At 33.6% G+C, this 16,515-nt stretch overlaps 1 protein-coding gene across 17 annotated transcripts in view; it reads left to right on the top strand.

The window, feature by feature from the left end:
* Positions 1-16,515, top strand: part of LOC100648320 — a 135,661-nt gene that overhangs the window by 94,458 nt on the left and 24,688 nt on the right. For 16 of the 17 annotated variants that reach the window (XM_012309601.3, XM_048406296.1, XM_048406293.1 and 13 more), the window contains one exon: positions 12,194-12,257. In XM_012309601.3, the coding sequence (XP_012164991.1) occupies positions 12,194-12,257 (64 nt within the window). Of the gene's footprint in view, positions 1-12,026; positions 12,051-12,193; positions 12,258-16,515 lie in introns of those variants that run through there. The other variant, XM_048406294.1, reaches the window with a different exon arrangement.

Genomic DNA, 16,515 nt, shown 5'->3' with positions numbered 1-16,515 from the left:
TATTCCATACTTGGTACTTTCCTCTACTTTTTTACATATTTTTAATCAGCATATTACTTAAGCTTATAATGGACAGAAGTCTAACACAAGAATTTAAAAGAAGATATAAAGAAAAAATAGATAGAAGAAAAGATATTTAATAATGAATGATAATTGAGCAACTGTTTGGTATTTCTTAAAAACTTGATGGACAGAAATACAAAGATATTAATTATTTATTAGTATATAACACCCTGGCGATTATTTACTCCTGTTCATTCTCGAATTATCCAAATTCAAATATATCTGACAAATTTTCAAACTGAATTTTCTCGGAAACGATACGCCATGGAATAATGTTATATCATATTTTCGACTTGCTCTTTCACGTAGAACCATCCTATCGCTGATTATATCACAATTGCTGGAATACTTTTTACTCCGGAGACTTGAACATAATTAATTGGTAAACACAATAATAAATAGAGTCATGTGTCAACACGTTTTCTAGCCACTGTTAATTAACACGTTGCTTGGCATGCGAATTTTATGCATTCTGACCTAGTATTTTCCTCATTTTATATATCAAACGTAGGAATTACTTTGGCGTCATTCGTAATCAATTTATCATTTATTTATCCATGTAGCTTTTGAATCAATACATACTACATGTACTGTTTCTTAAATACTTTTTGATGTTACATTATATTAGGTTGTCCGAAAAGTGTCTTTCTTCTATAAACACGTCTTTTACAATAACGCATCTTTATACAAACATGAAACCTAATCTGTCGAACGTTGTAATCTTTATTTTGATACAACAAAATGGATCATATGTAATTCGATAAAATAATATAAAACGGAAAATGTTGTGCATCCATTATTTCCTTATAAAACGAAAGGAACTTTTCAGACGATCTATATATGTTACGTCTTAGAAATATTTAAATTGGTTAAAATTCCATAATATTTGTAAGATATTCGAACTCAATATGGATTCTATAACATGAATAATGGAATTAATTTCACCGCTATAAATACATAGGCTAAAATGTATAATAATTACACCATAACGTATAATTTTTGTAAAATATTATATTGCAATTACCTACGTTTTTCTCACAATATTATCTAAATTTAAATCATTCGCATTATTGAAAATTTGTTAGTCCATCAAATTTATAATCTATGAAATATTTAAAATCTATGACATTTAGCAAACCGTCCCACCGATGAGCAACGTAGCTAGTCAACGTGTCGAGCATAACGTAAAGTCATTTCTATCAAGATTTCAGGTCGAAGAAAATCGAAGAAACAGAAGGAAAGGAAAAAGGACAGAGAAAAACGAAAGAAAGATTGCACGCGATAGAAGCTTAGTTTACATAATCACGTTGGCACGCGTGGTGCGTTCCATTAATTATGCGCGGCCACAGTCCTCCGGATTACAGAGACTCTTTCTTGGTTAAACTAACGCCTTGTTGTGCGACGATAGGCATTTTGTAATAGCTGGAACGATCCTTCGGGGGGTTGGCCACGGACCAAATTCTCATGGACGGTCACGAACAGATATGACCGACCGCGAATTTATTATTCTATACGCGACAGTTTGATGTACGACATCGAGATCGAATTAAACCGATGCGATGTATCTCGATCTCGCAACCATTCCGTGAAGATATTCGTGCTATAGATCGTATAGCTTAGAATTTAGAATGAAGAAACAAAAGGAGGTCATGATGGGTTGTCTTGTTGCACATACAAAATGTTCCACGCAACTAATAGTTGTAATAGTAAAGATGTAATAGTACTTGTTATAGTAATTGTAGGTCTAATTCTTTATAAATCAATCTCTTCTTTGCTCGTGAAAGAGAAAGTAGCATTCCTGATCTTTATAACAGTAATTGTAGAGATTACAGTAATTATACATACGTAGTAATGAAATTAAATATTATGGTGCAATAAGTAGACTACGGATTTTTATAAAATGGTATGTTCTGAATGGAAGAAAGTTGAAAACATTTATTTTATTTGGCTATAGAAAGTACATAGCTTCAGTTTAAGTGTTAAAATTGCGGCTGCATATAGGGGACAGGACAAACTAAGAAAAATAGTCCTTTAGAGATTCGTTCGTTTTTGCTCAATTTTAGAGAAAACACGTAGAAGAAAATAAAAATGTTCTCGTTTTTTTTTAATTATTTAGTTACAGTTATTTATTCTGAGAGACCGAATCGCAGTCGTATTCAACCGACAGACCGAATCGTAGCTGCAGTGCAGCAAATATCACCAAGGCAATATCATCTAGCTGCGATTATAGCGGTCAATGTTAGACGTAACGCTTATATTGCTGCAAGAGGCCAGCATAGTGGACAGTGTCTACGTAAAATATATACAGATGATAACAGGAATAAATGAATTTCAATAAAGAAGTGAAAAAACGGAAACTTTTGTGTTTCCTCCTTCGCGAATTTCTTCAATTTGGGGCAAAATTGAGCAAATCTCTAAAGAACTATCTTTCTTAATTTATCCCATGCACGCTCCCGAAGTTTTGACATTTAAATTGGGGGTACTATATGTATGTATACATATTTATCGTAATTCCAAACCCCGGAGAGCCGTGGAAGGGACTTGATTTACAAAAAACCCCACATCATTCACAATCCCTCCCCACATCACAATCATACCTCGCTCCGTATGTAGGACTAACTTTAAAATTAAATTATCTGCAATGCGCATAGTTCTTTCTTCGATCATCTTTATTTCTCTCTAACTACCTTACATTTATTCTTGCCACCTAACGTCTGTACTACGTCCAACCTGCCTATACTCTCGTTATACTAATATTAACATCTAAATATAATTACAAGACGGGCTATAAAAAATATTTGCACGCTATTGTATTTATTATAGCATTTAAATACCGATTACTTAAGTCCAAGTATACGAAACTTCGCGTCATCCGATAACACGCTTACATGATCACGAAAATTTGATGCCACGAAAGTGAAATATAGAAGCTCATATGAAAGAAACATTTTATTAGAAAATGAGAGTATGCGCCGATACGCAGATGGGACAAAAAAATGTAACTTTGCCAAGTAGAGAAATGCTAATAGTCCGGTTGGAATTTAATTTTCGATGTTCTTCTGGTCTTTCGTCACCATTTTTATTTTTACTGACACAATTTCCGTTAGCCAGAAGTACCGATGTTGAACAATAGTTATGAAGTCTCGTTTTAATATGCAATCTTCGTAATAACTACATCCGGCATTGCAACACAGAGCTTTCATGTAAGTATCTGCTTTAGAAGATAAAGTATCGCGTAGCTATGAATTTTAACGAGTAATATATATGCTACGATGAAAATTTCCATGATAATAAGAATTAATAGAATACCGTAATTAACGTTCTCCGAGTACTGATTTGATCAAGACGAATTACGTATTTAAAATCACTGGCTAATTACATTTTCTGTTTCCGACGATGAAAAATATATAAAGAATAAAGGGGACAGGGACGAGAAACACGCAGTTTTGCATGATTTTCCATTTTATAACACATTTTTTTGATGAGAACCGGGACTGCAAAAGTATCAAAGCACAAGGATTGTAATGTCCAAAATGCTGTCCGTAAGATAGTAGTAAATATTTGGTGTACTAATTAAAAACAGAGAATGTTTACCTTATACTGGAACAAAATACAGATAGAAATGATGAATACTTTATTAATCCTACACATGTCGACTTTAATTCAATACATAAATATGATAATTAGACAACAAATTAACATATGTGAATGATTCGTTTAAATTCCGAAAATCCCTTGCATCTTTTGTTTTAGTGCATCATCTTTTATTCTTATTACAAATAAATTCAGTCGTCCTTATTAATTTTTAATCTCATGCTTGCTAAAGTTTCTAGATAACTCAATTAACATTGAAATTGCAAATCTGCGATATACCAAATTAAATATACTAAATACAAATGACTGCAACTAGTGCGACGCGATGACAATTAATGGACACATTTAAAAATAATAGATAATTATAATAATCAAAAATCTAAAATATATTGTATCGACGAGATTTATAGTTTCGGTATTAACAATTCCTGGACCGTCCTTTCGACGTTTCGTATCGTTTGAAGGTTCATGGCTGCAAGCGTACGGCGCATTGCACAACTATGCGAATAAGCTGCTTTCCATTTATAAGTTCGCAACATTAGCAACATATTGCGATTGTACCAGAGATTGCATAACATATACCAGCCAGCTAGGAAATTCTGTTTGTCGAGTGCAGACGTGGGAACTTAAAGAATATGATATTCAGCAACCAGTGGATAGAATTAGGAATAAAGGAAGAACGACCAGCTGCGTGAGCGTGACCTGTTTAAATAATAGCAATTTACTATATGAACTGTTACTATTGATAAAATATCTATAGAGTATCTCATTTTCATTGACCCACGCAAACATCTCTTAAACGAATATTCGAAACAGCGTTTCAAAGAAAACTCACTTTGTTTCGAAAGGGACATGTCATGATGGCCAGAAATCTTATCTAGATGAACGTGCCTTCGAGATTTCAACGTGGTCTTTGTTCTTTTTTTATGGAACCATAGATTCTTTATGCACCACTCTATGCATATTTCAATTCTCTATAAAAAAAATTATTATGGTGGTTGGATCAAGAAATGATTACTTTGAAAGATATTTTAACTTTAATCTTGTGCAACTTATCGTTTGAAAGATAACGTAGCGTCTTTACGTTTATGTTTCTCTTGTCTTTCATACACTCAATTTCACGAAATCAGCATTGAAATATCTTTTAAACTAAGCATTTTCAGATACAAGTATCTTATCTACTTGTTTGTAGAGAATGAAAAAGTGCATCGAATGGTGTATAAAAAATTGTATAAATCCATGTAAAAAAAATAAAGCTCGCATTGAGATCTCGAGAATTCGCCTTCACCCAAACAAACCTGGCGGTCGTCGTAAGAATATTCTTAAAATAGAACAAGTTTTGTATGAAATACTTTTTCGAGCAACGTGTACTTTAGCAGATATTTACATGAATCGATGAAAATGAGACGCTCTGTATACAGTACACTCGGATTGATTATCCCATGGAGAGATTTATAATCGTGTTGCTAAAAATGAATATAAATTATCAGCACGAATTTACCATTTTTCTTCTACTCCATTTTGTCATATCGTATTATATACACGCGCTTAATCGAGGAATGGAAACGATAAACGGTGGTAAACGTCAGAAGCGAAGATTTCCAATAGAAACAAAGAACACATTTCTATTTGATTCATTTAGATCAGCGAATGTTATTGTTTTTATTATTTTTACCAACTAGTTGTTTTGTTAATTATCTGCGCGTTTTTCACTTTTGATAATAACACATTGTTTCTCAATGATTAGTTGTAAATTATAAGTGGGCTATACTTGATTATTATTTATTATTTATATTATTTTATTATATTATATAATAAATTATTTTATTATTTGATAGATTTGGTTATTATTAGGTTATTTGATAGATAATAGACATATATAATAAGTAAAGAGTTAGAAGATAGACAGTAGATATGGGTAGTAAAATAAGGTTAAGATAAGATTGTGTGTGCGAGTAGGTGGATATGTGTATAGATGATTAAGTGAGAGTACAAGGCAATGGGAAATGATTGTGAACCGAGTTCTTTTTATGACTGGCAGACTGAAAATAAACTATACTACCACTTAAGATATTTGTAGGGTAAATTGCTTCTTTTTACAATTTCTTTGAAATTTTGACGATACGTCATCTATACGTGATTTAATTGTTAGAGAGCCTAATCTCATCGAAATGGAGATATTCACCTTCAGAGTAGGAAAATTTAACACGTAATCCTTATAATAAGCCGCTGCAAGCATAACTTTTTGATCAATTACAAACAAAATATCGTTCTTACAAAGTTGTTAAAAAACTAATATGTAGGTAAGAATGATGGCCAGAAGAATCTTTTTTTAAAAAAAAAGTTTAGCTCTCACCTCATCGTTTTCGAATAAATTTATTGTTAAGTACGTGTAATATCGATAAATTCGGTGTCCAAAATACTACATGTCCTAATATGAGACTATCGTCGTATTCGTTTCTCAATTGTTTGTTGGTGTATGCGCGTGGAAAGTACAGACAATGAAGAAATTTTCTCCTAGAGGTAGAATCTCAGACGTTCGTGAAGAATAAAGTATTTCGAGTGTCAGCGTCATTTACTTTTGCGGGATATTGTCGCGCTATAAATACCTTTAGTGAGATATCAAGAAACTCTGCAATTTAGTGTTAATTCTATCACTTTTATCATTTATCACTTGTTAGCTGTTCATTTTCGCCATTTAACCTTTTTATAGATTTGGAAGAAGAATAAGTGATGAAAAATTATTCTGAATTACTTGAATTTATACATTTATAACATATTTCATTTTCTCAAGCACAGCTAAAATAAATCACCGCAGCATGTAAAATTTTGTTCACCGTAAGAGCAATTTTTAGTTACCCTTTGGATTAGTAAAATTCCACACTAAAGAGATTGCTTTTTATTTTTTGAACCACTCATATCATTTATCATTTCAACCTCTCAATTTTGACGATTCGTTCACTTGCTATACTTCATTTTGGAATTAAATTGATGTTTCTCCGATAACTCTGGCAGCATGGGTTTATTTCTACGGCAAAGTACAAGCGAAAGAATGTTGCGAGAGATTTCCTCCAAGTTTCCACGGCTTTCCATCCGATTGTTGTTGCATTCGACGAATGAATGGTTCCTTTTTCGTGTTCCCTGACAGCCTTCCCTTGAGAACCAGACCAGATCCTTGCAAAAGATTCTGCGGTTACTTTTAACCTTTACCTTCGATCAAAGGCGATGCAACGATCCTTTGATCATAAAGCAGAATTAGTTTTTCGTAATCAACGTCGAAGCCAAAGAATATTTCGAAACGGTATCACTATATCGCGCGTATACCATTTATTTCTCTTAGACCTTTGAATACGGAAATCATTACTCCGTATATTTAGTTGGTTAAGTAGTTATTTGAAAGTAAACCTAATTTAATCTTATTTAACATAGAAATAATGGTTACTGAAAAAGGTCTATACAGGGAGTCTCGGGTAAAGCGAAATATCTGAAGAAGGAAGAAAACGCAGATAGCCAGAGGCTAATAGCAAGGGCAAGATGCGGAAATGTTGAGGAAATGGTTACTGGTTGAAAGAGGAAAAAAGAAAATGTGCTTTATGTAGTTTAGAGATAGGCAGCTTAAAACATTAATCAAAAGATTGCTTTAGAGGACTAAGAGAGAAAGATATAGTAGAAGATAAAATATGCGAAGCGATGATAAACTGGTTAAGAGTTTCGGGAAAAAGCGTAAAGATATAGATAATGAACTAATTGTGAGTCAAACGTAGCTATGTTATAGTATTAGGTTGTCCGAAAAGTTTCTTTCGTCTTATAAGGAAATAATAGACGTACAATGTTTTTTGTTTCATATTAGTTTATTGAATTATGCACGAACATAATAATAAAAATAGAACGAAATGAATCATACCTAATTCAATAAAATAATATAAAACGGAAATCGTTGTTCGTCTATTATCACCTTATGAAACGAAAGAAACTTTTCGGACAACCTAATACATAGATTAAGTATTGGATGGTGTATATAGGTTGAGAGAGACAAAGATATATATGTTTGATTAATTTATTAATTTTGATTATAATTTTTAGATATAAGAGGGAATATGTGTTTCGAATGGAAGTGTGGATGGGTGTGGGTCTTTGGATGCACTGATGGATGCTTTAAGAAATATAAGAGAATGAGTGGAAGTTAGAATGTGTAAGCCAAGTACTTTTTCCGGACTATGAAGCCGAAAAATACACGAATATCTCGTCCATCTTGAGCATCTTAGACGTTTCTTCTTTATTTTAATAATATGTAATTCTAATCCCTGGAGGTCACAGAATACAATTTGCTTTGCATAATATATTAAATCACCCAACAACCTTCCATCCCATATCATATCTCAGTGGCCTCACGCTTCTGCTTCGTATGCTGCTCATATCCCTATTCTTTGGGCGTTCCTTTGATCGTCAATGTCTATTCTCATTGCTAACATCATTCTATTTATATATAAACTTATGTATAAACTTACTTATTACATCCTGATAATGCAAATTGCATCTACAAACTATTTCCCTTCTTCCTTCATGAGCATCTTAAATATCGCATTTGTATTTTATAATAGAAAAGATCGTGAAAGAAAAATATTGCTTGTTTAAGGAAGCAAATATTATAAATAGTCTGCAGATGTTTATACGATGTTTTTAGTTTTACGAATATAAACTGCTACTCGCATTAGAAAAACTCTGATGAACTAAAAACTGAAGATTCGTTAAGCACGGAATACAAAAGTAGTTTTTTTACTACGCAAAAAGGTAAAGACATTAGATTTATACGTATATGGGTTCATAATTTATGGCGTTCATTAAATGGTTGAACGTCGACAAATAAGTAGGTCCATAATACACGGTGAATAACTCGTTTATACCTCCGAAAAGGTTAACCTGCGAATTTTTTCAAATTATCCTCTTACTATATTGTAAGATTGAATTAACATACTAGGAAGTATGTCAACTTGGTATTACGACTTAAAAAACCGTGCAGAATCTCAACTAGTCTCAACGAGTCCTTGTTTGTCTGATAAGAATTCTAAAAATTCGATGTCGTTCATTACGACGATTCAAAATATCGAAAGTTGTTGTCCGAATTTGCTTAAATTTTAACTAATTCCTATGGACAATCACGAATTAATGAGGCCAATAAAAGACTACGTGTCTAGAATCACTCGTATCGAGCATCTCGTTCAGTTCACAACGTATTTTAATAGTTCCATGTGTCGTGCTAATAATTCGAGTAATTAGAGTATTCCCAATTTAATAACTAACAACACCAAAACTAAATCAATCTTCAACGCTTTACACTTTTTTATTTTAACACTTTCACAAGCCTCTGATAAATCTTATCGAGTCTTAGGGTCTTTAGAGGAAATCTTTAATGCATATCGGTACTTGCCATTGATAACGACACAACTCGAAAAATGCAAATTTCAGAGGAGAAGCTTTTTAAAATTTGCAAAGAAATCTTCTTGTGTCACTTCAAACGCATTCTAAGGCTGACTTAATACAAGATAATACAAGGTAACGCTATTCTCGAAAGTGGTAGAACCTTCTATTCGTAAGGTCAGAGAGCAACAGCGTTGTTGAAAAACCAAAGCCAGATTGATAACAACGTAGATAATGATTTTGCCCTCTGACGCAAAATTGATTATATTTAACAAGGAATTATAAATATAGCGTTTTACACGATGAAAATAGAGACATAGCATAGACCATTGTAATTGGGTAAAAGGAAAATTGAAATTCTTTCAGTCGTGTCACTTTAGTCTATGCCAAGCGGCGATATGCATTAAAGATTTCTGCTCGCAATTTTCGCTGGCTAAGTTCGAGAATGGAAAAATATAAAAATCATAATATTTCCATAGTGTTCGGGGATTCGAGGGATTCTTTCCGTAACACTGGTGATTTCAAGCATTCCATTAACCTTTTTCCCCTCCGATTCTAAAGATTCGGATTTTCTTTTCCTTCCGATTACGAAGTCCTCTATCATAAGCGTATAAATAAGAAAGCAACGATCTTAACCACGCTTCCAATTTTTCCAAGAGTTTCCCATGTTTCCCTTCTGAAAACGTATTCAACGTGTATCGACTACGTAACGAGTGTTTCATCGAGCGTGCGCGAAAGATTTCGAGATCCGACTATGTAGTCCACAGGTCCACAGAATTCACGAATTCTGCCAAGTTCTTCTACGTGGCCGGTGTAATGAGCACTTCCTGTCGTTCCTTCGAGGATTCTTCTGTTTCGCAGGCCTATCACGGAGTTGGTAATCGTCCCTGCATCAGAACGGTAGCTTAGGTGCCTCGAAATCCAGGTCGCCCCATTTTGCAATTGGCAATCGGCCTGATCCGCTGGCGAGAAGACTGCCAACGAGTTCCAGTCGTCGAGTACTGCCAGGTCGCTGTATCTATCGGTCGCCGGGTCACATCTTCTACCGTTCTTTTTTTTTTTTTTTTTTTTTTTTTTTAACAAATTACAAACTTATCGTATTCTCATTTTCGTGCCATTTTTATATCGCTTTTCGGTAAATTTTCTATCAATTCTAGAAACTTGTGATGTCTTTCGTTGGATGTATGCGTTCTTTAGTTATCCGTGTATTTTACGTTTCTGTTTAGTTTTGTTATTGAAGCTTAGGCGCCGAGAGGATATAAGTAGTAAGAGCATAAAGAATAAGGAACACAAAAGACACCATATAAGGTCAAGTTGAAGTTGTTGGTTTTAAGTCAGGATGTTAAGTACAGAAGATGTTTGATGGTTGGAAAAGAAGACGATAAGTGTAAACCCAAGAATAAAATGTAGCTGCAAATCCGTTTTAAACCAGAAAAGAAGGATAGCTGTCAATAAATTGCGGACATTTATGTAAACTATTATTTGCACAAACACTATTAGAGGAATGGAACCTGCATGGAAATTTATTTTATTTACTAAATATTATAATAATCCGTTTCAGATATTTTAGATATTTCTGCATTATATGTGGACCCTGTAGCGTATCTGCACCTTTAAATTTTCAATAAATACACAAAAATTCACAGTCTAGTTACCATGATTCGCTTCGCGTATTATTTTAAATCAATAGAATAAATCGAAGCGTGTTTTTCTTTCTTTTTTTTTTTTGTGTGTGCTTCCAATTTAATTTTAATTTGTGTAATTGAACTTTAATAAAAAATCTATATTGAAACATTTTTTCCCTATATTAAATTTTTTTCAGAACTTTTTCATAATTCGCGATAGATAAGCTTCAACGTTCTGAAGCTCTTATCGGACTCGTTCGTCTTCTTTTCTCGTTTCTTGTCGACATTCGCGTCGTATCTTCTCTTCCTGTTTTCGTTCGTTATTATTCTCCCGCAGCCGAACCCACCTCGTATTTTCGACATCCAGGACAGTCTTCAATTCCTCTGTTTTCCAAAGAAAATTCATCGAAGTCTATTTTTCACGAGAACGGAAGGAAGTCGGGCGAGGAAAGAAGAGAGAATTGATTCAAACGCGCGGGAAGTTCGCGGAGTTCAGTTTCGGAGATGGGGTTGCAGGTTGTCGAAGTAGCGGAAGTCCACGGCGTAGGAACACTGTCCGAAGGTGTTCGCGTTAAAAGTTCTTTTCGTTCTTTTCGAATGAGATAGGTGGAACACTAGCAACTGAACTTAGATTTATTGAATTCTGTGAAATTGGAATTGCAATAAAGAAAAAGATTCTTAGTTCTACGACATACAGGAAATGTAAAATTTGTAGTTCTTATTGATCTTGAAATTGAGTTGAAAAACTATTGTACTATATTTCTTCAAGTATAATATTTTATCGTTTCAAGAAAACGAATGTTTAGCAAAGAAAAATTCGATAGTTTTACGAATTTTATTAGAATCGCCACGGTACAGATGCTAGGTGAGGCAAATCTCTATTTAGATTCCATTTCCTTAATCGTACTCATAAAAGCGCAAATTTGTATAAATGGTACACGTTCTACGTGTAAGAGAAAAGGAACATGTTTTTAATTATCCTGATCTGATCGCTAAGTATTCTACTATGGCGAAATGGAATTAACTCCCTGGCGAGGTTCTCAACTAACTCCACGAAAGATTTAAATCTAGACTTGTAATCTTAAGACTCGACCTAATTCGAAATTATTGATGTAAGACGGATTAGTGTCATGCGTTACTTGAGCGAAATTATAGCGGTGTCTATATCACGCGAAATATTTCAGGATCTTGCAGTAACAGTGTTAAATAATCGAACACGTTACGATTGTAATTTCTAATTTCTGTTACGTTGAAATTAATTTCAAAGTGGATTTTACGTATTTAATCTACGTCCGTTTTATTCGCAATGAGAAATGCATTTTATTATTCTCGTGTTTACAAATGCAGAAGGTAAACACACCACCCTTTTTTACCTTGGATATAATAAAAATTATTTTTAATTTCGTATTAATGTCGCCACTTAATTTATTCACTTTCCACACTTATATTTGTCAAAAGAATAAAACGTTACGTAAATTCTTTTATCGTTACAGAGGAGAAGTGCGGAGATAACGGTGGACAGTGGGGAGCAGAATGCCGTGTTCATCCGCATTTCCGGTGAGTGTAACTCGTGCTGCATTAAAAATTTAAATGAGCGTTGACTTATTTATCTTTTTTAAACCGTTGTCTTTTCATTTACATAATGAATTTGGAAATGATGTTATACAAATGCAACATCCAGTCGAGTCACAGTATTTTAAATATTCTTTCCCTTACTCATAAATATATATACGATGTTTAAAAATACATTGCTACAAATAGAAGTAATACAAATGTTATAAATATTGCAAGTGTCGCGTGTATATTTTTCTTTTCTCGTTTTTAAAATTACGAATACTTGTATGAAAATAATATCGAGAAGTTTCTTCTCAATTATGTACAACGAACGTAAATACTTTGTCCGATTAAAGCGCTTATCTCGTTTACCTTATCATCGCTTTTTTCCTCTTACTCCTACGTCTCTGTACATAGAATCGAATATCAATTTATCATCACATTACGCAAAAGGTACGCCGATTATCGAAATCTTGGATGCATATTACAATAATTCATCACGGAATACATAATTATAAGAGCATATTCAGAAATTGATTTTATAACTTTCGATTAATTCAGATAATTAACGAGCTATTCGTATTACGATCGCTTCTCGAGATGTTCCCTCTTTCAGATTATCGCATTCTTATGATCTATAGACTTTACCATACGTGCCTCCAAATTATGGATATTATATCGCAGTAATTCACTTAGACACGGAAAATTTATTTCACGAAAAACGCCCTTTTCCGATTTAATATTTTCCGATCTACAAAAAGGACATTTCAACAGGGAATTTTTGTCGACTTTCATATTGACGCTTTCGGACAAACATGTACTTTTTTAAATCTATCTTTTGTAGTACATAATATAATACATTATATATATCCGCGTTCAAAATTAATAACGCGTTAGTTTTGATTACATAAGTTATAGATGACTATGTGAATAGAATTCATGCTGTAAAATTACATAATATTATCGAAAATTAAATTTTAATGCAGAAAGTACCAGTTTATAAGTATTTCTTCCATTATCGATATAATCTGGTATTAAATTAAGTTACGAAAGTAATCTTTTTCACATATTTGTTTTCTATCCGATAAATATTTGTAAAGACTCTTATATCTGTTTTTATTGCTTTGTATTTACTTACGTGTGCGTTCAATCGCGTTTAACGGGGTACTGCACATATGTAATTACTTTCAACGTTGTGATCCATCATAATGAAACGCGAAGAAACCCGATATTCGAAAAAGGGGCATCCAGAGTCATCTTTTTGCAGCATTGTCATTTTTTACTGGAAATAAAGTAATCATATTTCTCGACATAATTTTATTCTACATTAAAAGGTGAAATCTGTACAGTGCCGATTTTACAGGCTTTTCATAAATACCGCGATTCTATAAACGAAAGAAAGCTTTAACTTTACGAAATATAATTTTGACAGATACGTGAATAGTATTCCAAATAACTTCTCGTTTGCTTCTGTTAAACGATCGCAAAATTTAATATTTCTTTGCTTCCGAAAAAATATCATACCATGAGAATCCTTCTAATCAAATGCCAATGTTTCTTTTAACGCTTTTACTCCCAAATTGTCCTCATGAATGTTGGAAAAACGTTCGCGCCTTAGTTTGCGTACGAGTCAAATTACTATGCAACAAAAAGAAAGAGAAAAGAAATTTAACACAATTGCGATTCATTGTTCCGCTAGACAATACTAGCGTACTCTCATGAAATAAATGAGAAACCAGCGTTTTACGAAGAATAAAATTCAAATGGTTCAGGAGGAAATAGCAAGCATTGCGCTACTGAAGCATCGCGAAACAACAACAAAAATAAATCAAGCCCTTTGCCGCAGTGGGATTTGGTCGAACCATTGCCCATTGTCCACTTTTTCCCGTCGCTATGGTAGTGAATCTGTTTGCAGCCATAAATTCAATTCGAATTGTTCGCAAGAACGCTGAAACAGAATCGCATCGTGTAAATGAAGTTGGAAACAAACTATTGAAACGCGAAATTATTATCATACTAAGAAACCACGCAGCGTAATAAATCATTGTCGCTGTAAGTGCTAGCTTTTCGTATAGCTTACTCGGACGATTTAGCTTATTCGAAGGAAATTTGGAATTTTAGTTTTCCAACACCGTAGAACTCCATTTATCTGAAACGAAATTTTGGTTATCGCCTGATTAATTGAACTTTTGCCGATTAAATTCTCTTGTCCGTGAGTTCCTATCGTGTGAACGGAAAATAACAGATAGCCAGAGATATCGACGAGTTTCTATTATATGAACTTCAATTATATAAACTATCTGTTCGTCGATATCTGTTCTGATAAATGCAGTTCTACCGTAATTACAATAGTAAATACGTACGGATTATTCTACGATTACGCTTCATAGCTATCTCCAACTTCGAGTAGATAGCGAGTTTCGTTGAAATTTTTATCGATTTTACAAAAGTGAGTCACAGAGAATCTCCTAAAATTATAAATCTGTAAAATCCCTATGAAAAATTACGAATCGATTATTTCGACAGTTCTATAGATCCTTGCCGATAAATAAAGAAACTTGCTCAAAACAAGGATACGAAAGGATAAGAAAAAGTATAAGGAGTAATCAACGCTAGTTAAGATTTGTGCTGAAGTGCCATTCGATCGATTTGCTCGGTAATAAACCGGTTGATCGATAAGGAAAACATCGATCGAAATAGACAAACGTGCAGAGAACGCTGGTTAATGAACGATACAAGGAATCATGGCACCGCACTATTAATCTTTTAATTGGTCGTTGGAACCGAAGGGAATAATTGAAACAATTAAACGGGGAATTCTAACTTACGATTGAGTTTTCTCAAGACGTCCGATTCGACTAGAAAAAGGTTTACGAGATAGAAAACGGGAATGACGATCGGGAAGTATTGTGTGTTTCCCACGACAGTGTCGATAAACGATAATGGACCCTTGTGTTTGCCATATTTGTCTTGTCTAACGAAACGTTCCTGTCCGATTGACTGTGTGTTTACCGATCCTGGACTTAACAGATAGCCGCTCATTGAATGCGTCAGTAAATCGTTAACCTTCGATTTCACGATGGGACTTCTCTGTCCGCGCCTTTCTTTACTCCTTGTCTCCTTTGTTTTCTCTCTTTTTCTACCTTTTCGATTCGGACGCATTTTACGCCAATAAAATTGCGTACAGTGGCTACAAAAATCATCGTACGAGGGTCGTCCAGATATTAATAGTCGTCGATTTTGAAATAACAACGATACAAATGCATTTTAAAAACTTCTTCTTTATTTGCAACTTTAGTATATGTACTAAGTTAATTTTCAATATAATCAGTAGCCTTATTTCAATGCTTATCGTAACGATAAATACGAGTTTTTGTATACGTCATACACTTTCTTCGTCATTCACTTCCGCCGTTTACACGTAAGCATCGTCTTGCACAGTCCCGTAAATCATCATTTCTTGCGAGAAACGTTATCGTTGATTCTGTAAGTACATTCAATCTCGGTCTAATCTACACTGTAGAAGATCTACTTTCTGGACAACCGTTTATTATATCAACTACATGTATATCAGTTATTACAAAATTACAATTGCCATTAGATTTATATCAGTTAGGTTCAAATATTCGTACATTAAATTTCGCATCATTTACAGGTATCTCCATGTGGTAACTAAAATTTCATATTAAAGTTCATAAATAATTATCAAATAAGATTTCATATTATAAAAGTGGAAATGAAATGACGTCCTCGTTGCGAAATTACTTAGAAATACTTCTTGCGGTCACTGTACTTGCATGAGAGAATGGAAATTTGGTGCGAATGTTTCTATTAGTAAGTAATTGAGTTTCGAATATCGATTCTGATATACGTATTTATCATCGACGCAGATGGTTGTGAAAATCACATCCGACCATCAGTGAGTTTTGCATGGTAATAGTATGTCGATTATAGGAAGTCTTTCTGGAAGAAGCAGTCTCAGTGAGGTATTACGAAAAAGGATTTTCTTCTGGTGCACATAATGCTTGCAAACTATGAAAATCTTGTATGAAAAAATTGTGCAAACTGTCATTAGAAAAGATCTTGTGAAATTTCTATTTGAGAAATCTGAATGTTTAAAAGTTTGAACGCGCTCGTCCTTTTGTACAAAGTAAGTAAATATAGGCGAATTAAGATTTGGTGGAAGTAAACGACTTAAAATTACGTGATCTCTAGGACGATATTATACGTACACAGCTCTAAGATAATATAACATAAAAAT

The sequence above is a fragment of the Bombus terrestris genome, chromosome 6, assembly GCF_910591885.1.
Source record: "Bombus terrestris chromosome 6, iyBomTerr1.2, whole genome shotgun sequence".
Lineage (NCBI taxonomy): Eukaryota > Metazoa > Arthropoda > Insecta > Hymenoptera > Apidae > Bombus > Bombus terrestris.
The sequence above is the reverse complement of the archived record's forward strand: the minus strand, read 5'-3'. Positions and strand labels throughout refer to the sequence as shown.